The sequence below is a fragment of the Sciurus vulgaris genome (genome assembly GCF_902686455.1).
Source record: "Sciurus vulgaris genome assembly, chromosome: 6".
Classification (NCBI taxonomy): domain Eukaryota; kingdom Metazoa; phylum Chordata; class Mammalia; order Rodentia; family Sciuridae; genus Sciurus; species Sciurus vulgaris.
In genome coordinates, this window is record NC_136466.1 from 106,815,833 (window position 1) to 106,839,675 (window position 23,843).

The 23,843-nt window shown below is 38.4% G+C and overlaps 1 protein-coding gene across 1 annotated transcript in view; it reads left to right on the forward strand.

Annotated features, from left to right (window-relative positions):
- The window catches only part of ARSB (arylsulfatase B), a 215,212-nt gene that overhangs the window by 36,341 nt on the left and 155,028 nt on the right, over nucleotides 1-23,843 (forward strand). Inside the window, exons 2-4 of the mRNA XM_079143576.1 lie at nucleotides 1,417-1,603; nucleotides 6,395-6,585; nucleotides 13,633-13,840. Of these exons, the coding sequence (XP_078999702.1) occupies nucleotides 1,417-1,603; nucleotides 6,395-6,585; nucleotides 13,633-13,840 (586 nt within the window). The remainder of the gene's footprint in view (nucleotides 1-1,416; nucleotides 1,604-6,394; nucleotides 6,586-13,632; nucleotides 13,841-23,843) is intronic.

A 23,843-nucleotide genomic window follows, 5' to 3' on the forward strand; every position in this document is an offset into this window, starting at 1 on the left:
ATTTCTATATATATTCCCTCTTAGCCTTCAGTAGGCTGAAGTCTTGGAGGAAGTTGATAATGCGGTGCTCCACAAGGAAGCTGCCTCTGTAGGAGTGGTGATCTTCAGGTGGGGTATATTCCCTGCAATCGCCTCCTCCTCTGAGCAGCCACCTGGAGCTCTAATGCAATCACTGCGAGTCCAAATGCCCCGCCGCGCTCCTCCTCCTCCTCCTCCTCCTACTCCTCTGGGCAGGCCCCGGTGTTCAGAAGTGGTCTGAGTCCAAACAGCTCGCCGCGCAGTTTCTCCTCTGGCAACCGCCTGTAGCTCTGGTATAGCCACTCCAAATCCAAGCGGCCACGTTCCTCCTGCTCTTCCTCAGGGCAGTGCCCGATGTTCTGAGTCCACACAGCTCTCCTCGCCGCTCCTCCCCTGGGCTGCCACCGGAGCCCCAGTGGTTGCTCCGAGTCCCAGCGCTGTGCTGAGTGGCCTCCTCTATGACACTCCCAGTTGTCCGAGTTCACTGCTCCAGCGGGGGGGGGGGGGGGGGGGGGGAGGGGCGTCTCGCCGGCAGCTCTACTTCACAAAGTTCCCTGCGTTCCGGGACTACCGTCCCATCCGGGACGCCTCCCCAACGGGAGAGACTCACCCGGCTGCTTTGAGTTGGTCCCAAGTCTCTCAATATCTCCTCTTTTGAATCCTGAGTCCTGGAGCAACATGAAATGCAGCCACCCTCTAGGCCGCCATCTTGAAACTCCACCCGGCTTCTTATATTTTCAACTTGTGGGTTTATCAGGTGTGTAAACCCATTATAAGTCAAGGAACTTCTATAATTGTGGACAATTTTGATATTATACTTAAACTCAACAAGTGATTGTTTCTTAAGGGTTAGTTGCTTTACCCTGGGTGTCCTTGTATGAGCCACTCCCAAGTGGTGAGGGCCATTTTTAATGAAGAGTTGAGCACTGTCTTTTGAGATTAATGTTTACATAAAGTAGAATAAGAGACACCAGTCTTAAATTTCATTATACTGTTAAATAACATTTTACAAAAGAAAGCACTCTGTCTTCAAAGATTACAAATACCAACTTCTGTGCACAGGAATTTTTTCCTTGATAGAGCCATAGCTCATATCAGTGTTCCCTTTTTTCAGGAAGTGAGAACTTGAGTTAATGGTGTCTGACATAGTACCTTGATAAATATATGTTAAAATATTTTCTGTTGGGATGCTTTTATTCATCTTTTCAAATCCAGTTTATGTCCATTACCTTACTTGAGTGAGTAAAGTGCTTTCAGAAACATTCTTAAACAAGCATAGCACAGGATTAGAGTTAAACTTTCACATCCACAGATATGTCCAATAAATTAGGCAGCCACTTTACTTGTTTATAACGTTTTAATGTCACTAATTCATAATTTTGTGTTTATCTCTTTAAGATACACACCGGTTTACAGCACCAAATAATCTGGCCTTGTCAGCCCAGCTGTGTTCCTCTGGATGAAAAACTCCTTCCTCAGCTTCTAAAAGAAGCAGGCTATACCACCCATATGGTCGGAAAATGGCACCTGGGAATGTACCGGAAAGAATGCCTTCCAACCCGTCGTGGATTTGATACCTACTTCGGTAATGGAAATGCCTGTTTCTTTAATGACTCAGACTAACTGCAGCCATCTCATAAAACACACCCAGGTCTAATCAAATGAAACAACTGGAAACTTGAGCAGAGAGTGAATCAGCGCAGTGGGGCTGCTTTCTAACGTTACCTCCATAAACAGGGCTCTGCACCAGCCTGTGGTGGGCAAGTGCCCACAGGAGGCCAAGGCATGAAGCACCACCACGGGGCTTTGGGAGAGTTATTACCTACACACCAGAGACCAGGTGCCCTCTGAGAATATTCCCTAAAGGGGATACAGGCTGATTTTTAATTATGGGCCAAAACCAAACACAAGAATATTTCCTTTACAAAAGTTCACTTATTTTTTCTTTCCATGGATCCCATTCAGGCTTTTTCTCTCACCCTGGGGAGGGTAGGGGAAGGCTCTCTTCCATTGATATCTCTCTCCCATCTGTGAGATTACTCACTAGGTAGGAAAAGATCAACTTAAAAATTAATAATAATAAATTGGGGAGGACAAATTAAAAATGGTAATCTTATTATAAGATAATAAGATAATAAGAAGATCATAAGTATATTTTGAACTTGATAGCCCTATAAAAATAAACCTGGGGCTGGGGTTATAGCTCAGTGGTAGAGCACTTGCCTAGCACACGTAAGGTGCTGGGTTCGATTCTCAGCACCACATAAAAATAAATGAAATAATGAAATAAAGGTACTAAAAAATATATTTGAAACCTAAAATTTGTTTTAAAATGTGCCCTCTTTCAACCTGTTTTAAACTTTGCCTTAATTAACAACCTATATATCTTGCCAGTAACTATATATTTTTCTATCAGGTTCTTTTATATTAAGCTATCTTTCTGTCTAGTTGTTTAGTTGTGTACCTGTCTCCCTTCTGCTTCTTTGTTCATTTACAACCTGCCATAGCCCAAAAGGAACACACATTGAACATAAAAAGTTTAGAAAGAGTAACAACATCAGGGTGAAAAGAAAAAGATAAAAAGTTTAATGGCATCAGATTCCAAAAAAGCTGCCTGGCTCTAGGTGGGCTTCACATTCATCTCTAAAATGTGAGACTTCATATGTCCAAAGTAAAAAAGAAAAAAGTAGAAAGGAAGGAAAGAAAAGAAAAAGTCTGTAAGAGTCACATTATTCACAAGACAAATGGAGACAGGATCTTCAGAAAGAATAGAGCATTTTCTGGCTCTTAGGCCTGACAGAAGTTTCTTGTTTGGGAGAGCTAAAATGGACAATATCCTTAAAAACCATCATTTTAGTAATAAAGTTGTAGTTTACTTATAGATACATCTTGAGGTGTTCTCTTCCATTCAAGCTAGGCCACAGTGCAAAAATACTGTTCAGTAAAAAGAAATGTATGCAGAGGCCCAAACAATATGATCGTGGCACGTGCTTTGCTGGATCTAGGGTTAAAAATCAAGAAGCAAACAGGCCATCAGGAGGGCACTTGTACCCACTTCCACCTAGGAGCTCCAGTGGACAGTAGTGATCAACTGTGATGCTCTTCTTGGATGAAACTGAATGTATCTTCAGTATTCTTAAATAGCTATTAAAAATCAAACTTGAGTCTCTTGAAGACAGCATATTGTTGGGTCTTTTTAAAAAATCCAACCTGCCACTCTATGTCTTTCAATGGACGAGTTTAGGCCATTAACATTCAGGGTTATTATTGAGATTTTATTTGTATTCCTGGTCATTTTAGTTTATTTATGTTTTTTTAACTTGACTTAGTTTCTCCTTTGATTGGCTTTTACTTTAGTGTAGTTCCTCCCTTTGCTGGTTTTCATTTTTTTTTTTTTTTCCATTTTTTCCTCATGGAATATTTTGCTGAGAATGTTCTGTAGTGCAGTCTTTCTAGTTGTGAATTCTTTTAACTTTTGTTTATCATGGAAGGTTTTTATTTCATTTTCAAATCTGAAGCTTAGTTTTTCTGGTTATATAATTCTTGGTTGGCATCCATTTTCTTCCAGAGCTTGATATGTATAATTCTAGGACCTCTTGGCATTGAGGGTCTGGGTTGAAAGTATATGACCACTTTGCAGTTTTAGAAGTTCTGGAGGACCAAACTGCCTATACATTCTTAGATGAGTTGATAAGTATGCTCTGGGAGGAGAATGGACTATGGATATTTTGAAATTTTTTATTAAAACCTAAGTCATGTACTTAAAAATTCAGTTGGACAAAATATTATCTTATGAAAATAAAGAAGCCTGCCTAGATCTAGCTGAACAATTGAACACCCTATGTTCATATGAAGGGAAGCTTGTAGTCAAGAAGAGGATGATGACCACACAGCTGTTACAACTGTTACAACTTGGAAAGTAGACGGGCAATTGGGGGATGGGTGTACAACCCTGGGAATGCCCTAAAAAACAAGAGATTGTAATGAATTGTGTCTCAATAAAGCTGTGAAAGCTTTAATGATTAGTTGTTCAAAAAAGCATTTTCTAGTTTTTCCCAAGAAAATATAGGCTGCCATTATCTTTAGCCTCAGCATCTGAGTTCAAATTTGTGAACTGCTTTTATGATGAAAAGCACCATGTGATTGTCACGTAGTTCCTTGGTTTCATTGTGGCTAAACATGTGAATAAATAGCTCTGTTTCTGGAATTCCCTTAATTGTAATATGATTTCAATATTTATAACTCATACATCATCTAACAAGCATATCCTATGCATATATTCTCCCACTGATGGAAAACAGCTTGTGTTTATAAATATGGAACTGAAGTGATTTCCTCAAACTAATACCCAGTAGTTGTGAAAAACCCAAACTAGAAGTCCAATGTTCTTCTAACCCAGAAAGTTCTGCTACCACATGATGAAGCCAATAACTTGAGAGAGACAGTGACTGAGGAAGAGAGTCAGCAAGTTGGAAGATGGGGACTTTTGTCCCAAAAGACCGTCTTGCTTAGGTGTTGCAGGTGCAAAACTTATGTAAGGATGTGAGGGTGGGGGTGTGTTTTAGGCTCAGGCAGGTAGGCCCAGACGAGGGCGGTCATAAATTCTGTGGTGGTCAGCTTTTCTGACAAACATGCTGTAGTTATCTGAAAGTCACCAGTTCTGGGTTCTGTACCTCTGTAAGAAGAGTTACTGATTGGAAAGTTTCCTTTTTCAGGAACAGTTCACCTTACAATTGTTTATTAAGATACAGAACAGGGAGGAAAGCAAAAGGCTACTTCTGCCTAAAAATAGTCTTAACCCATGAGGTGGCTTTAATTGAGGGTTTCAGTTTCAGCATAGCTAGTGCAAGACCAAGAATATGTTGCTCAGCTGTGTGACCTGCAACAATTAGGGATTTTTAAGTCAACTAAAAGCAAGTGAAGCTTGAGTATTTTTTTGAATTTCGATCAATTTCATCCTGACCACTCTTAATCATGCATGTAAGGATTGAAATTATTTTCATGGCTACATTTCCTTTTCTGTTGCACATTAATTAGCAGGCATGTTGGATTTCCCTTTCTGTTATATATGCAAGAGAAAAGATTACCATATAAAAAGTTACCTTAAGACCAAGGTTTTAATTATATTCAGGACCTTGAATTTACCAGATTGTGATAAAGGAGGAATTAATTAAAAATGAATTAATTTATTATAGAAGCCATGTAAGGCTCTTAATTGTCATTGTAGAGAAAGTTCAGGACTTGGAGAAAGGGCTAGGCCAATTTTGTCGTAATCATTTTAAAGTTAATAAGCGGTGTATGTCAGGAGATAACTAAGAGCCCAGCAATTTTTTAATAGCCTTATCAAGTTGTAATGCACGTGCCATCCAGTTTACCCAATTAAGGTGTACAATTCAGTGATTTTTAATAAATGTTCAGGGTTGTGCCAGTGTCATCACAATCCAATTGTAGAATATTTTTGCCACCCCCAAAAAGAAACCAAAGAGTATTAGACATCACTCTCCATGTCCCCCAGTCCCTCTAACCTCAGGCAATCACTGATCTTCTTTCTGTTTCTATAGAGCTGCCTGTTCTAGACTTTTGTGTACGTAGAATCATAATAGGAAGCCCAGTTTATTTTCATACTTAGGAAAATATGGAACTTTTGCAGAAACAACCATTAGTTGAAAACAGTCATTTTCTTCTACGTTTAAGTTTAAATTGTGTGATGGGCAATTAGTGCTGCTTAAATTGGGGGCAATATTGAGATCACAGTAGGTAGAAAAATCTAAATTCAGTGCTCACAGTTGAGTTTGGTCTTTGGCACTGTTAGTTCAGCTGCCGAGAGAGCCTCTCTTTGGAAAGGTTCGCATCTTTCACCAGTGGGTGTCAGCATCTGACTGCAGATGACTCCTCCTTGAGCCTGGGCTATAAATAACCCGGAAGTCAGCCTCCCAGCCTCAGTGACAACAAATGACATTATTTGAATCCTGTGCTCATTTATGTGATCGCCTCACAAGAAAAACTTGCAACAAATCATGTTAACCATATATTATTTTTGCCATTAAGTAGCTTTAAAGGAGTAAGATGCTATCCTTGGAATTTGAGCTCTGAGTTTTTAAAAACATATTTACATGAAATCACCCTCTTTGAGAGTTACATGATAGAGCCTGTGTTCCTAAAGACCGGAATGAGAATGGATTTGAATTTTTATACAATAACATTTTAATGACTTCTGCTACCAAATATAGAGATGTTAAGGAATGTTGCTCTGATTAGCCTTGTCATTTGATTAGGCTTGTCATGAGTAATCAATTGCATTAGGCAATTAAACGCTGAAACATGAGTTTAACAAGCTTTATGCTATGCTGACTATTCTTGTCTTCTATTCTTGTAGGATATCTCCTAGGCAGTGAAGATTACTACTCTCATGAGCGTTGTACCTTAATCGAGGCTTTGAACGTCACACGATGTGCTCTTGATTTTCGAGATGGTGAAGAAGTTGCAACAGGATATAAAAATATGTATTCAACCAACGTATTTACCCAAAGGGCTACAGCCCTCATAAATAACCATCCTCCAGAGAAGGTAAGTCTTGCTTCTTTACCCATACCAAAATCTTGACACGATAGGAAAAGGTCACTGTTGTTTAGGGGGAAATCTAATAAATTCTAGGAGGATTGTTTTCAGGTTTTAGAGCCCATCAGACTCAGCCTTGGGCTGGGGATATAACTCAGTTGGTAGAGTGCTTGCCTCGCATGCACAAAGCCCTGGGTTCAATCCCCAGCACCATACACACACACACACACACACACACACACACACACAGGAATCAGCCTTAGAGACTTGTGAAAATTAAAGATTCCTGGAGCCTACCTCTAAGGGTGAGACTTATTAGGTCTGGGAGAAATCGGTCTATCAGCAACTTAGAGAAACTCTATAAAGGTGATTCTAGTGAGAGTAGTCACTGGGTGGGATTTCCAGTATTGGAAGAATATTGTGTCTACAGCATTTTGGTAGAAATACAGTTTTATTATTTTGTTGTTTTATGTGCATGTGTTCTAAGTAATTAGTACAATGACCCTTTTAAAAGGGGAAATTAGCTTATATATGAGATGAGGTTTTATTATGACAAACTTTCCATTAAGGGATCCACAAATTTTGGGTTCAGAAAAAACCCTCTAACTTTCAATCCTACTTCTCCATCCTGCCCAGATTATTTTGACTATTCTAGGTTTTTTCCTTTTCTTTTCTTTACATTTGCATGTTGATTTTAGAATTAACTGGTCAGTTTCTACCAAGTAAATAAAACAGTTGTCAGTTTCGATTTGGATTTCATTGAAGCTGTCGACCAACTTGTGGAAAACGGCCAGCTGAACAGTGCTGAGTCTAATTCGTAAACATGGTATATAAAGAAGCCTGTTTTTCCCATTCACCATACTAAAGCTTTTGTGTCTGTCATGTGCTGACTTATATATAGTTAAAGGTAAAAGTAGAATAGAATCTGAATAGCTTTAAAACCAAATTCTCTGGATTTAGCCCACAAGTGCTTTTGTGTTCTCAAGCATGAGGGTCAAAAGATGGTTTCATGAAGAACTGTGTTAGCACACTCACAAAGTCAGTCCTTTAGCAGGACCTGGACATAGCAAATTCTAGAATATGCAATGTTATCTTGTTCTGATTTCCTGCACTTTGGCTCTTTGACAATGCCTGGGGGTCCCTGGTGGAGATCACAGCATGGATTATGGCTCACATACGTGTCCAGATTTGGTGTACTGCTGATGATTCCCCTTTTGGTGTGGAATCTTCCTGGCCCTGCCTTTGCCTACTCTAACTCAGTATTGGGGATCTTACCTACTCTGTCCTCAGCTTTGTCCCACTTCTGGGTTTTTATCACTTTAATGCAGACATCTTGGAGTAACCATGCCTGCTGTGGAACATAAAGAAAGGGAAATGTTTTCTCAAATACATAGAAATATACAGGTTTTAAATCTAGATTTAACCCAATATTCAGATACTTGGCTTAAGTTCTCACTTCTCTGCTATATGCCTAGCATTTTATAGATAACAATTTAACACCAGAAGAACAAGGCAAAGTTTTAAGGGAACCGTTTTATAACATTTACTTAAACAAAATGACTTAGAGAAGTAACTTCTTCAAGGTCACAGAACTTTTGAAAGTCAGAATTAGAATTTAAACTCAAATCCTCTGACTCCAGAGCTTATGCCCTTATTCATCCTCCCAGTCAATATCCAAAACCAAAGATTCTGAGTCCCAGTTCAGGATTCAACTTAATCATTCTAGTGCTGACCATATATTAGAATTATCTGGGAAACTCGTATAAAAAATACTGATATTAAATGTTGTGATTCATTGGTCTGAGGTGGGACCCAGGCCCTGGTATTTTATTTACCACTGACTTCTGCCCCCAACTTGCTTACCTCCTGCCAGTGATTCAGATGTGCAGTCACCGTAGATACCCTGTACAATGAGGAGCATTCTGTGAGGTGTTGTTCAGGGCTCTCCCCTCAAGCAGAGGTGAACAGAAGCCAACTATCCTAATTATGCGACCACTATAATCTGCCTACAATAAAATTTCATTCCTATTAAGGAACCATGGAGTATTCTGTGTCCTCAGCATTAAGCAGATAAGAGGAAGAAGATGGGGTGTGATAGCTCTCTGGGTGAGCTGTCTTAACTGGGGCAATGGGGAAAGCATTAGAACTGAGGACAGTGGAAGGTCCTGAGAGCTTGCAAGTCCTGGGAGGGGTGTTGTTCAGCATGGCGCTGTTCACAGACAGCATTGTGGAAATCACCAGGTGAGAGGACGGTCCTTTCCCTCCGTGTCTGAAACATATCATTCCCAGTGTCTTCAAAGTTTCAAACACAGACTTGAATGAATGACATAATCAATACTTGAGTAGTAACCCAAAAATATTTGCTTAAGACAGCCTATGTTTACTTTTCCAGTTCTCAATAAAACATTGCATCTCACCATTTTCAGGAGCTGTGCTTTTCATCATCTCATTCCAGTGTTTAATTCTGGGCTGATTTCTCAGGTGCTATTTATTCACTGTGACGTAGGCCACTTGTTCTAGGATGGAAGTCGTTAAAGAAACACACGCGAAGCATTCACAACCTACTTAAAATCGTGCCTATTTTAAAAGGGCACTCGAGCGGGGAATGCACATGGAGTGTCTTGTACCAACACAGTTGCTGTTGCTGGACTCAGGGCCACACTAACAGCAACTTTACATGGGTTAGTCCTTTCTCCTTTCCTGCATGGTGATCCCACAGCAGTAACATTACAAAGTGAAAGTAACATATTCATAACATATCTTCCTGTTGAAAACAGTCCCCACAGTGCTTTGCAGAATAACAACAAATGTTATCCAACATACCTCATCTGCTAGAAGGTTTCTAAAGAAAATGCTTACTTTCTAATGGAAGACTCCTACTTTATCCTGGCACAACTTGGGAAGGAATGTCTTAATTTGAATATCAAAGATAGAATAATAATGTCAACACCTATCATATGTTTTTTTTCCCATTTATACTTTGAGAAAATATATAAAGAAATGAAAATAAAGCTTTCTTCTTTACTGATACAAAGCTTCTTAGCATGGTGGGTATGTTTAGAGTTTGTATCTTAAGGAGGTATATGGCATACCAAATCAGGGTAAAGAACCCCTAGTGTCTTAAACACGAGTATAGTAATAGCCTTAGGTAAGAATGTCTGACTTTTATGTCATATGAAGTATTCAGTCGTGATTTCACATCCAGGATTCCATTTTGCCTTCCAAAGATACCTAAAACAGTTCAGTTACGACTAAGTTGATGAGAACAGGAATCTAGACCCAAGAAAAAATAAAGGAGAGATGAGGCTCCAGCATAAACTCAGAGATCAGTGGAGGTTGACATGGAGCCAGGACTGCAGTGTTTGGATCAGATGTCAGTAAGGTCAGAAGGAGCCATCTGGTCTCTAAGGCCAAGGCATGGGAGGCCTGGAACTCCAGTTCATAGACTAGTAATAAGGAGCCCATTCCCAGGATGGCAGGGACTTGCTTTGGGCCAACAGTGAGCTGGGGCTCAGCTGGCAGGTCTGGGAAACTGGCTACAGCTGGTTACAGGGAGGGTTGTGGGTCAAGTGAGTGCAGCAAGGTCCTGACGGTGACTGGAGAACCTTGGAGCCCTAATTAATTGTTCTTTCTACTGGGCCACCCATGTAGTACTAAAAGCACTATGTGTATGTGTGTGTGTGTGTGTGTGTAAAAGCACTATGTGTGTGTGTGTGTGTGTAAAAGCACTATGTGTGTGTGTGTATATGTATATATATTTTTTATTTTAAAAACAGTATAGAAATGCTTTTGTTTAGTGCTGTTGAGTAATGAGTTATTTCATGAATAACATTCATCTAAGTGTTGAAAGTTTTTTTTTTTTTTTTTTCCTCCATAGTATCTGTCCTCCATAGTATCTGAAGTGTGTTTCTTTGTCCTAACCTTGTGGAATAGGCTGTACTACACATTATTCTGTCTCCTCCTGGTGACCCAAAGCCATACAGATGTGTGTAAGACTGTCTGCCCACACAGTAAATGGCTCTGGACTGGTGCTGATGAGATGGGGAAAAGATAATTTTTTATTCAAAGGAATACCTTTGTTGATTCTCTTAAGTTACTGGAATCTGGCCAGAGGGTAGTGTGAGGATTTTGCATAGCCTGTGACAGTCACCTCACTCCAAGAGCTGGTTTTCGCTCCCTCTGTTATGTCCCTTATGTTTGAATCAATAGAAGTCTGACTACTGAATCAGTGGGGACTGCTGTAGTTTTATATTTTTAGCCTCTCAAGAGGAAGGGTAATGTCTTTAGCCACTAAGGAATAACCATGGAAAACATTTTCAAGTTACTTTTTTGATGTATTTTACACAGTGAGTAGAATGATTTCCATGCTGAATATTTGTAAGGCTCTTTAATAGTGGCTCCAGAATCATTTTTTCCCTGGTGTGGTTACAAGAACTCTCCCTACCACCACTGCCTGCCGTTGCCTTTAGGAATCCCTTGCTGGCTGTGACTAACCTACCCTCTTCCCCTTCCTCTCCTTCAGCATGTTGCTGCTAGTGACCTGTGTGGGGTCAAAAAAATCTCCCCCTCTATCCTCTAGGGTCCTAGCTGAGTCCCAGAAGTGAACTGACCTAAGACATAATAACAGGAGAAAAGCATAGTACAGGGTCAACATAAAGAAGTGAAGACCCCAAAGAAGCAGATCGGCAGTTACAAATATGCCAAACTGGACAAAAAATAGTCAACTGTGGAAAAGTGACTAAATCATATGGGAGGCTTTAAAGATAAGGGTTATTTTAACAAGGGTCTGTGCAGAATTTTCTCCATTTAGACTTCCCGTCCTTAGGATAAGGGTGTGGACCCTCCTAGTATAGGTGAGAGTCTTTCACTGGGAATTTCACCTTCTGCTTTTAAGAAACAGCACAAAGGTCAAGGTGATCTTGCACCTGCTGTTTTTCAAGGGCCTTTAACTTAAATCATCAAATGCCAGAATAGCATATTTTAACGCTTCATCTGATGGACGAATCTCCTCCTTTCTCCTTCTCTTTTTCCTGCCCCACTCTCCACTCACTGCTGAGAATCCAGTCCAGGGCCATACACTCTTACATTTGCAAGTGTTGGGGCTCAGAAAAGCATTCTATTTGGCATACTTTGTACTGAGGAAACTGGGAAGATGCCTCAGAAGCAAGGTCTTTCAAGGTCTTCTTTTTGACCTCCTCTCTTGTCCTGCTGCTCTTTCTGTATGTGGACATTCCTTACTCCATCACAGGGATGTATAATATATCATTTAAAACAACTTGCCAACAATGAAGAGTGAAATACGAGCTCCTCCCATCTGCTTCCTAACCTTTTCCCATTCATGTATGAGATTTAAATACCTCAGATACTTTAACAGAATTATATGTTTATTCGTGGCCTGAACCACTGTCTCTTTGAGGATTTCCAACTCATTGAAGAACTCTGTAGGAGCACAGTAAAGAGAATGCCTTCAGAAAGGATCACTAAAAAGGAGGGACTGACCTGGAATACCACAGATGTTAAATGCCCTAACTTACTATAAAAGATAAAACAGAATCAGTGGGTTATACTTTAGTTTCCGGGAGTTAAGTTGGTCTTATGTTTGGTCCTACATCAGGGACTAACAAGGCATGATGTTCACTTGTTTTCTAATAAAATATATAAAAACCATAGAACTTTCCTAAAAGGTGGGGACTTGTTTTCAGCTAAAGCAAAAGGGTAAAAACATTTCTTGGTAAGTATCCACACTCTTAATAGTGGAGTTTCCAACAGGAAATTCTTCTTCAATTAACGTGGGCTTGAGCAAGTCATTTAACTTTTTTAACTTAACTCATCTATAAAATGGATATTATAGAGAGTGGTTTCCAGTATTAAATGAGAGTGATTATCTAATACATAGATAATATTTAATAAATGAATGCTATTATTGATATTATTATTTGGATCAGGGCCTTCCAGGCTCTTCTAGGATTCTGGCTTTTATTTTTCTACCTTGTGTTTGTTATATTTTTAAACATCCTAATGACACATAATTTGCATATGATAAAATTCACTCATTAAAAGTATATAGTTCAACAGTAAGTTCAGGAGTTGTATAACCATCACCTGATCTGAGTCTAAGACAGTTTTATCAAGCCCCAAAGAAAATTTATACCTGTTAACAGTCACTCACATATCTTCTCCCCACAATTTCCTACAGCCCCAGGCAACTACTAATCTACTTTGTCTCTATGGATTTGCCTGTTCTGGACATTTCATATAAATGTGATTATACAACACGTGGTCTTTTGTGATTGGCCTCATTCACTTAGTGTGTTTTTGAGGTCCATTGATGTTGTAGTACTTTATTTCCTTTACTGCCATATATTGCTGAAAGTGTACCATATTTTATTTTTCTATTCAGTGGATGGACTTTGGGTTGTCTCTACTTTTTGGCTATTATGAGTAAGTTTGCAGTGAACATTCATACAAGTTGTGTGGATATATGCTTTCATTTCTGTATAAATGGAAATGCTAGGTCACATGATAACTTCATGTTTAATAAGTCCAGCAACTGCCAAACTGTTTTTTTTTTGTTTTCATTTTTTTTTTGTATCATTTTGCTTTCCTACTAGTAATGAGTGAGAGTTCCAATTTCTCTATATCCTCACCAACATTTTTGATACTTTTCATTTTTAAACTTAAAACCATCCTAGCGGCTATGAAGTGGTATCTCACTGTGATTTTGCATTTTTGCTTTGCATTTTCTAATAATTAGTGAGATTGACATCTTTTCATGTGCTTATGGTCATTTGACTACCTTCTTTGGAGAGATAGCTATTCAAAGTCTTTGTCCATTTGTAGTTCAGTTCATTTTCTTTTTTTATCATTAAGTTGCAAGAGTTGTTTATATGTTCTGGATATGATTCTGTTAACACATACATGACTCAAATATTTTCAATGCATTCTGTAGGTTGTCTTGATATTATTTTTATTGAATGATAAATCCAGAGTGTCTTATCCTTCTATATTTAGTTCTTCCATGCCCTTGTAACTGATGTGCACAAACTCTCTTTCCAGCCTCTGTTTCTCTACCTTGCTCTCCAGTCTGTCCACGAGCCCCTTCAGGTGCCTGAAGAATACCTGAAGCCATACGACTTTATCCAGGATAAGAACAGGCATCACTACGCGGGAATGGTGTCCCTTATGGATGAAGCAGTAGGAAATGTCACTGCAGCCTTAAAAAACCATGGACTCTGGAACAACACAGTATTCATCTTTTCCACAGGTAAGTCTGTCAATAGGAAACTCATCTCTCGGCAAAGCCCAGAACATGGTGTTCGATAAGTGGAATGAAGACAGATGGAAGCAGTTAACATTTCCTTATTAAAACAAATGCTAACTGCAGTAGGGGAGACGTGGTCATAATGGATAGAAAGATGTGTCTAAGGAAAAAGAATTACGGGCTTTTCTTCCTTTCCTTCAGCTGTTAAAATATTCTGGGAGTATGCTCGAAACCAAGTGCTCACTAACCAGGTAAATGATGGACATCACTGATTCTCAGGACAGCTGGGTGGCATGTCCCTGGAGTGACCTGTTCTTACCTTACTGCAACCAGGCCATCCTCTGTGACTGTGACTGCCGCCGATTGGAGGGGACTTTGTATCATTGCAAAGAGACAGACTGTGACATTACAGAGACAGATGAGAAATGGAGCCAATTAAACTTGGCTTGAGTCTCCACATATAGATTTTTTTTTGTATTAAAATTGTTTTCTGACAATAAAAGTCATACATGTTGATTACAGTACACACAAGAAGGGAGAAAGAAATTTCATAATCTCAGTGCTCAGAAATAACTTTTGAAAATCATTTTTGTTATGGCCTTAACCTTTTGATTCCTAATCTGTTATCTATTTGACGCCCCCTGTGCCTTTAGACACAGTTTTCTAAAATTTCACCATGATGTGCTTTGGGTGTAGGTCTTTGTTTATTGTGCTGCATACTTGGAAAGCACTTTCTATTTGAAAATGCACAAACTTTTCTATGGGAAATTTTCTTAAATTAATTATTTTGCAGTTGCTTGACCCTCCACCCCGCCTCTCCCCATCCTCTCTTTTCAGAAATCCTGCTGATTAGATATTAGATCAATCCTCCAGCGTTCTTAGTTTTTATTTCTGTTATCTTTTCATTTCTTTTACCATTTGGAAATTTTGTGATCAGTATTGTGTATACTTTTAATTGAATTTTTTTCAACCATCATGTTTTTTAATTACCAAGAACTCTTTTTTTTTCTTGATAATTCCTTTTCTGTGAAGTTTTATTTTTATTATATATATACCTATATATAAATATATATATATAAAATAACTTATTTCTCCAAAGCCTATGCCTTAACCATTATTTTCATGTGTATGTGTATGTGTATGCAATGTAATTTGAATAGTTCAGTCGCCAGTGCTTGCTTCCTCTCTTCCCTTCCCTCCACTCTACTGCTCTTTCTGCTATTTACTTATAGTTTTGATTTTTTTTTTTTTTTTAGTTAGTGTCTTGTGGATGGACATGATGGTGAGATTCACTGCAGTATATGCATATATGTACATAAGAAAGTTAGGTCAGATTCATTCTGCTGTACTTCCCTATTCTATCCCTTCTCTCTCCCCCTTAGTCCCCTTCATCTAGTTCACCCATGTTTCTTCTGTTTTGAAGAAATTCCCCTACCCCATTCCCTTTCTTTCCTTCTGTCTCTCTCTCTCTCTCTTTCTCCCTCCCTCTCTCCCTCTCTACCTACCCCCTCCTTATTTTGAACTAGCTTCTGCATAGCAGGAAAAAACCTTTGAACTTTGGCTTTCTAAGTGTATTTCACTTAGTATTATTGTCTCCAGTTTTATCTATTTATCAGCAAATACCATAATTTCATTCTTCTTTGTGTATGTACACCACATTTTCTTTATCCATTCATCTGTCGATGGGCACCTTGGTTGGGTCCATAGCTTGGCTATTGTGAATTGTGCTGCTGTAAACATTGATGTGGCTGTATTCCTATAATATGCTGACTTTAGATCTTTTGGATATATATACCAAGAAGTGGAATAGCTGGATCTGATGGTGATTCCAGTCCTAGTTTTTGAGAAATCTCCATACTGCTTTCCAGAGTGGTTGTGCTGATTTGTAGTCCCACCAACAATGGCAGTACTAGAGATTGAACCCAGGTGTACCACTGAGCTACATCCCCAGTTCTTTTTATTTTTTATTTTGAGACAGGGTCTCACTAAGTTGCTCAGGCTGGCCTTGAATTTGTGATCCTCCTGCCTCAGCCTCCTAAGTAGTTAAGATCACAGGCATGTGCCATTATGTCCAGTTTATATCAAATATCTTTTAAAGTTTGTTTGTTTCTTCTCTCTCTCTCTCTCTCTCTCTCTCTGTCATAGAACTCTCTATGTTTTCGTTTGCTTCTCATAAGGTGGCTTTCTCAAATTCTGGTGATCTTTGCCTACCGAAAAATTTGATTGGAAATTCCAACTCTGAGGTCAGAGCTTGTCATCTGGTGAGTTTTATTCAACAGTGACTATGTAGGGATGAGGGAACATGTTGAGGAATTAATCTTGGTATTCTCTAGTTTTCTGTGTTTGGTTTTTTGAGAGTCGTTTTTCTTTGCTTTTAATCAGGGATGGTTTTTTAATGTATCATTAATTGAGTGCTTACTATGTTCAGGACACAGTTCTAAGTGCTTTACCTGAATTAGTTCAACTAATCCTGATAATAATCCATTCTCTGAGGACTTCAGTTCTCACATCTTGCAGATGTGAGAACTGAAGAACAAAGAGGTTAAGTAACTTGCCCAAGGTCATACAGCCTAGCAGAGCCAAGTTTCTGTGGTTTGAGTTCACTGAGGAGATGATGATCCTGGCTGGACCTCCTGATGTAGCAGAACTTTCCACATTGTGGGTTGAAATAGTGATCTACTGAGGAGCTGGGCAGGACTGAGATGGTGTCTACTCTGAGCAGCCTTGTTCGGCTGCTTTAATGCCATCCAAATACTATAATTTCCAAGTGCTTCCTGTTTCTTTTTTTTAATAATAAAAGCTTTATTGTGTATATTTAAGATATAAAACATTATGTTTTATATCTTAAATATATGGTTACTACAGTAGATATTCCCTGTTTTGAAAAAGGTTGAGTGTAAGATAATATTTGTCTTTTCCAAAAACTTATCCTTCAGAAAAGAGGGAGGCATTTTATACTTAATTCCTTATAAGATTGTTCATAATCTAATGTCCTTCTCAATTTACTTTATTTTGAAGAACCATCTATATAGCATTTTAATCACATTGGTATTGAATGCCTATAGAGGTCTCTGGAAATAATCAGTAAAACAGAGGCCAGGAGGCATTTATTCCTGAGAAATGATCTTAAAATTGCAAAAATTGGAGGTCATAAATTTGTAAAATAAGGCTTTGTTGTAGAGATCACAATTACACAATTTTAGGGACAAATGGTTTCCTGAAATGATAGTACATATTGATTAATAAATCACTCATAGGCTGAAGTAGTCTCAGAAGTGAAGAAGGTAGCTCTGGAATATCACAAAGTGGCTTTTGTAAAAATGGAGATATTGGTGTCAAGAGTGCATGGGAAGAAGTGAGATAAAATATTTTCATTAAGATGGATATTTCTTTTGTTATGTCATACCACATACATATGCATAACTATTTTAAAATAGAGAGCTGACTGTTTTATAAACAACTCTAACACTTTATTTATTCAGGTTGTCAGAAGTAATATTTGAAGCTTCTCACTGAGAAAACAGGGATTACCTTATAATAGCACTAACGCTATGATATATTTAACAGATATGCTGGTCTGAGATCATCTTTACTTTCTTGGGCTAAATTCAACTTGATCATGCCTATGTATTTTTATAATACTGCTAAATTCAGCTTGCCATTGTTTATTTCAGGTTTGTGCATCAGTTCAGAAGTACAAATATGGTTGGTGATTTCTTTTTTCTCTGTCATGTTTTGTTGTGTTGGTGATAGTCACTTGATAGAATAATATGAGTGGTGTTTTTTTTCCACCTTTTTCTATTCTATGAAATAATTTAGAATGTTTTCTAGATCTCTCTGGTAAATCTAATTTCTGGAACTTTCTTTGGTGGCATTTTAAAAAGTCATCTCCACAGTTAAATTTTTTTTCTTAATTACATTTAGGTATAGGTCTTTAAAATACTTAAAAGTTAATTTTGTCTAAAATATAGTAAGCTCCTTGATCTGCATGCTGAGATTATTTTTCACTCCGGGAAGTTTTCCATGTTCATATTTTAACTTATTGCTTTTGTTCTGCTTGAATTATTTCTCAAAAATATCTTTAATTAGTAGGGTGAATCACTGATTTAGCTTTGTTCCTCATCCTTTTTAGCTTTTGTTCTTTTTCTCAGCCTTCTGGAGCTCCTCTGCATTACCAGTTAGACATTTTTGCAATTTTAATCCTGCTGTTTAATACCTCCAATGTAAATCGTAATGATTGTATTTTTGGTTTCTTTACTGGCCTTCCTTTCTTTGACTCAGTCAGTTCCCTTCCCTTCTAAGCTTCTTAGTAATGAAATAACAATTGTTCATCAAGTAGTGACTGCAGGCCAGGTCCTGCTCCAGCGTTTTCCCTGCGCCTTGGCACTGTTGCTGGTGCTGTAAACATTAAAGCTCAAAGTAAGCTTGTGAAATAGATTTCCTGATCTGCATTTTACCAGATGAAACTAGAACCTTAAGAAGTTAAGTGATTTGCTCAAGGCTGCACATCTAACAAAGGGAAGAGCCAGAATTCAAAACCAATCGACTTGAGGTCAATACCTAATTACCTTAGTCATTTGTCTTTTTGCATCTCATCTTCTTTTCCTTTTATCTCATCCCATTGTCCTTTAGCTCTACTTTTGTGTTTCCACACCCCTGTTCCCACAACCCATTCTCTTCCTGAGTCTTTCTAAACAAAATATTTCTAAAATCTTCATTTTTATGCTAAGTCATTGCAGCTGTATGCTCTTCCTCTGATAGAAGTGATGAAGGATCTGTCCACAGCCTCACTTACATTTGGCTGAGGGTCTGACTCCAAGGAAACGCCTCATTTGCATTTCTTTCTCCAGAGACTTTTTATGTGTTTATTGACAATTCATTGCCTGAAGCAGAATTCAATAATGTGCTATAATAATGTGATTAAACCCAAGGAGAAAGGACCTGGACTGAATCAGAGAGTCATGATGCATTTTTTCCAGTTTTCTCACTTACATCACTTAGCACTGCTCTTCTTTATGAGCATGAGGGCTGGGTGCATCCAAAGAAGTAAATGCTGAGTCCCTTAGTACAGAAAACCGTGCAATAAACTAGCTCCTTGGTATCAAGTTTATATTTACTGACAGGGAGAGGCAAATAATAGATTTTAGGTTTTGATGCTTGGGGAGGCTGACATTTTTTGAAAAAAAAAATTTATTTTACAATCTAAGAGAAATCCATAAGGCATCTCATCCCTTGCCATCTCTACCCATCATCTGAGCCCTTAAGGTGGGTGTTCTCAGTGTGCCATCCGGAGCCTGCAGGAGCAATGAGCATTTTTGCTAAAACTGCAGTTCCCGAAGTGATGACTGCCCGGCATTGTGAACACACAAGATGTCCCTGAATTGGACACTTTAAAATGGTTAACTTCATGCAATGCAAATTTAACTTCAATTCCAAATATTCAGTTTCTGAGGCTTTGTCACAGACCTACTGAATGAGAAACCCAGGGCTTAAGTCCCAGGAATCTCATTTTTAACAAGTATCCTGGTATTTTTTTTTGTGAATAGAAACATGAGCACCTCTGAGTTCATTCTTACTCAAATCTTGGGAATTTTCCCAACCAGGAAGAGGAAAAAAATATACATACATAACTGCACACACACACATACACACACACCAGCTGCTGGAAACCAACCTAGCCTGAAATTCAACTTCTCCCAAGTGGTTTACATTTCAGGTAAATATACCCATTTCTAGAAACACGCTCTTTGAAAAAGCTAATAAGAAAGGTTTAAATTTAATGATTCTGCTCTTCATGCCCTTCCTGCATATACATTACAACTTTGATTAATGTTACTCTTTCTGTAATTGTGATACATAAGACAGTTAACAAATGTTGCCTGTGTCACTACAAATATGCCACTTTTTTTCCTTTTATACAAAGACAATCCTTCTAATCCTTCTCTAATAGAATATGATCAGAATTTGAGTCCTGGCTGTGCAGCCCACGAGTTACGTAGACTCTAGCCTCAGTTTCATCATCTCTGGATGCAGGTTGGTTGGCCACCCATTCATTCACTCAGAGTCCACCCAGGAAGGAATGGCAGAGGGCGTCTGAAGGTGGCGGGAGGCACTGACCAGTTGTGAGCAGGATCATATTAGGATTGGTATGGAGAGTGGTTGGAAGCACATGGATCTTTTGGGATTCTGGCAGTAAAGGGGTGGTACATGGATAAGGAATGCCTGCGTAAGGGAAAACGTTGGAAATGAAGGCAAGATTTAAGAGATACTTTAGAGAGCTTGGACCAAGAACTCTTGCTCAGAGAGTGCTCGTTACTAGGAAGGTTTATGGTTCTGCAGTTCTCTGGGTATTCAGAACTTTTGTCAGGGCCAGGCATAGCCTTTGTGGACCTATTTCTTCCACTGGCACTGGGAGGTGTTTGTAGACAAGGTGCAGTCTGTGGCCAGAGCGCCTATGTCATCCACACAGCAGCCCACGGACTCACAGTCCACTTGAGACTGGGAGCCAGGAGTGTGTAGAAATGTGTGGAAATGGTTTTGGTTGTCACAGTGACTTGAAGGTGAGGCCGCCATTCAGCAGATGGACATCACAATGCTCAGGCCAGTTCTACACAGTGGAAAAGGGCCCTGTACCCAACATCAAGTGGTACCAACTTTGAGGAACACTGGATCCTATTCAACAGCACATTTCTACTTAATAGAGTAATTTATTGCAGAACCTAAACTTTTAACATTTATTACCTGAGCGTTCACAAAATTACGTGTAATTTAAGATCCCAAATGCAATAAAAATGAATCTTAACTAATTTCCTTAAATCTTATGTCCCTTTCTCTCTTCCACATAGAATTCCTTTCAAAATAGGTAGCTGGCAAATGGGGAGCTACTTCATCATTTCAAATGCATGTATGTAGTTGGCAGGCTTACTAAAATATAGAAATACTGCACCAGAAGCATCTTGTGAACCAGTCTGACTAGGTGCTTCAAACCCTTAAATGAATTCTAATGAGGCTAGGGAAAACTTGTTAAGTGAATAAATCAGATAGTGTGTCCATACTGTTGGTCTCCTTGCAATTATGCATTTATTTAACACATCCGTTAAAGAGGAAAATAACAATATAGGACTCAAAACTATGAGACTGACTAGAATACTCTTTTTCCTAGTGGTCCTTAATTCATGTTACAACTTTAGATGTAACACCAAGAGCATGCTGGGTCACTTTAAAATTTTATTAGTAAAGGGTGCTATTTTATTAATTATTTTATTGAATGAAAATAATAACATACTTTAAAGACCCTGGAGGAGTCATATATTGGTATTTTCCATGACAAACCACTGAGTCCACAATTTCAGAGTCTAAGGCAAAGAAGCCTCTCATCCCTATGTTTCAGATTGTCAATGATTTATTATTTTCCTTAGTATATGTGATAATATTATTGTTATTTGGAATTTTTAGGAGAAACATGAAGTAATGTTTTCACCCTTTGTGTGAGGGTATAGCACAGTGACCTTTCTCTGAGTTTATAATTAATGAAAGATCTACATTGAACTGAACATATTTATTGACTAAATTGCAAGAAATGTTATAATTTGTTTGGGTTTACTCTTTCCTCTTCTTTTGCATTCCATTTTAAAGGTCACATTTAAGATTAATCCATTTCTTATATTGCACGCTCCATTCAGAACCCACTGGAGCCAAAATTCCCTTTGTGGAGAGAGGAATATCATGTTGCACAGGCTGCATGAAAGGATGAATTTAAATGAAAAGTAGATTCTATATAGAAATAATCACCTGGAAACCATAGTTATAGCAAGAGGAAGGGGCTGACATAAAGTCAGGTCTCCATCAAACCAGTTGCAGATGTGCAAGTTTACCTGTGTCTCATTTGATATCCATGTCTTCTGTCTCCTATAGCTGTCTGACCAAATATTTATAGATGTGAAATCTATAAAAACAGGTTGTCAATATGTGTCTGTGAACTCGGCAAACAAATGTTACTGTGTGTGTGACTGTTGAGGACTCAGGTGAGCATTGTCTCAGCATAAAGAAGAAAAGGTGGGCCCAACACTTCAGCATACTGGCAGGGGAATTGACTTCCTGAACAAGACTCCTAAAGCACAAGAAATGAAATTAAAAAATTATAGATTGGATGGCATTAAACAAAAAATCTTCACAGCAAAAGAAACAATCAAGAGTGTGAAGAGAGAACCTAAAGAATGGAAGAAAATCTTTGCCACCTGCACCTCAGATAGGGTGTTAATTTCCAGGATGTACAAAGAACTCAAAAAACTTAACACCACAAAAACAAATAACCCAATCAATACATGGGCAAAGGAACTGAGCAAACACTTCTCAAAAGAGAAGTCAATAAATACATGAAAAATGTTCACCATCTCTAGCAATTAGAGAAATGAAAATCACAAACGAAAGAAATTAAAGGGATACGAATTGGAAAAGAAGAACTCAAACTATCCCTGTTCGCTGATGACATGATTATATATTTAGAGGAACCTGGAAATTCCACCAGAAAACTCTTAGAACTCATAAGTGAATTCAGTAAAGTAGCAGGTTACAAGATCAATGCTCATAAATCCAATGCATTTTTATACATAAGTGATGAATCTTCAGAAAGAGAAATTAGGAAAACTACCCCATTCACAATAGCCTCAAAAAAAATAAAATACTTGGGAATCAATCTCACAAAAGAGGTGAAAGACCTCTACAATGAGAACTACACAACACTAAAGAAAGAAATTAAAGAAAACCTTAGAAGATGGAATGATCTTCCATGTTCTTGGATAGGCAGAATTAATATTGTCAAAATAGCCATACTACCTAAAGTGCTATACAAATTCAATGCAATTCCAATTAAAATCCCAATGACGTACCTTACAGAAATAGAGCAAGCAATTATGAAATTCATCTGGAAGAATAAGAAACCCAAAATAGCTAAAGCAATCCTTAGCAGGAAGAGTGAAACAGGGGGTATCACAATACCAGATCTTCAACTCTACTACAAAGCAATAGTAACAAAAACAGCATGGTATTGGTACCAAAATAGAAAGGTAGATCAATGGTACAGAATAGAGGACACGGATACAAACCCAAATAAATACAATTTTCTCATACTAGACAAAGGTGCCAAAAATATGCAATGGAGAAAAGATAGCCTCTTCAACAAATGGTGCTGGGAGAATTGGAAATCCATATGCAACAGAATGAAACTAAACCCATATCTCTCACCATGCACGAAACTAAACTCAAAATGGATTAAGGACCTCGGAATCAGACCAGAGACCCTGAAGATTATAGAAGAAAAAGTAGGTCCAGATCTTCAACATGTCGGCTTAACAGACTTCCTTAACAGGACTCCCATAGCACAAGAAATAAAAGCAAGAATCAATAACTGGGATAGATTCAAACTAAAAAGCTTTCTCTCAGCACAGGAAACTATCAGCAATGCAAAAAAAGAGCCTACAGAGTGGGAGAATATCTTTGCCAATCATACTTCAGATAGAGCACTAATCTCCAGAATCTATTAAGAACTCAAAAAACTCTACTCCAAGAATACAAATAATCCAGTCGACAAATGGGCTAAGGAAATGAATAGACACTTCACAGAAGAAGATCTACAAGCAATCAACAAGCATATGGAAAAATGTTCAACATCTCTAGTAATAAGAGAAATGCAAATCAAAACCACCCTAAGATTCCATCTCACCCCAATTAGAATGGCAATTATCAAGAATACGAGCAACAACAGGTGTTGGCGAGGATGTGGGGAGAAAGGTACACTCATACATTGCTGGTGGGACTGCAAATTAGTGCAGCCACTCTGGAAAGCAGTGTGGAGATTCCTTAGAAAACTTGGAATGGACCCTCCATTTGACCCAGCTATCCCACTCCTTGGCCTATACCCAAAGGACTTAAAATCAGCATACTACAGAGATACAGCCACGTCAATGTTCATAGCTGCTCAATTCACATTAGCCAGACTGTGGAACCA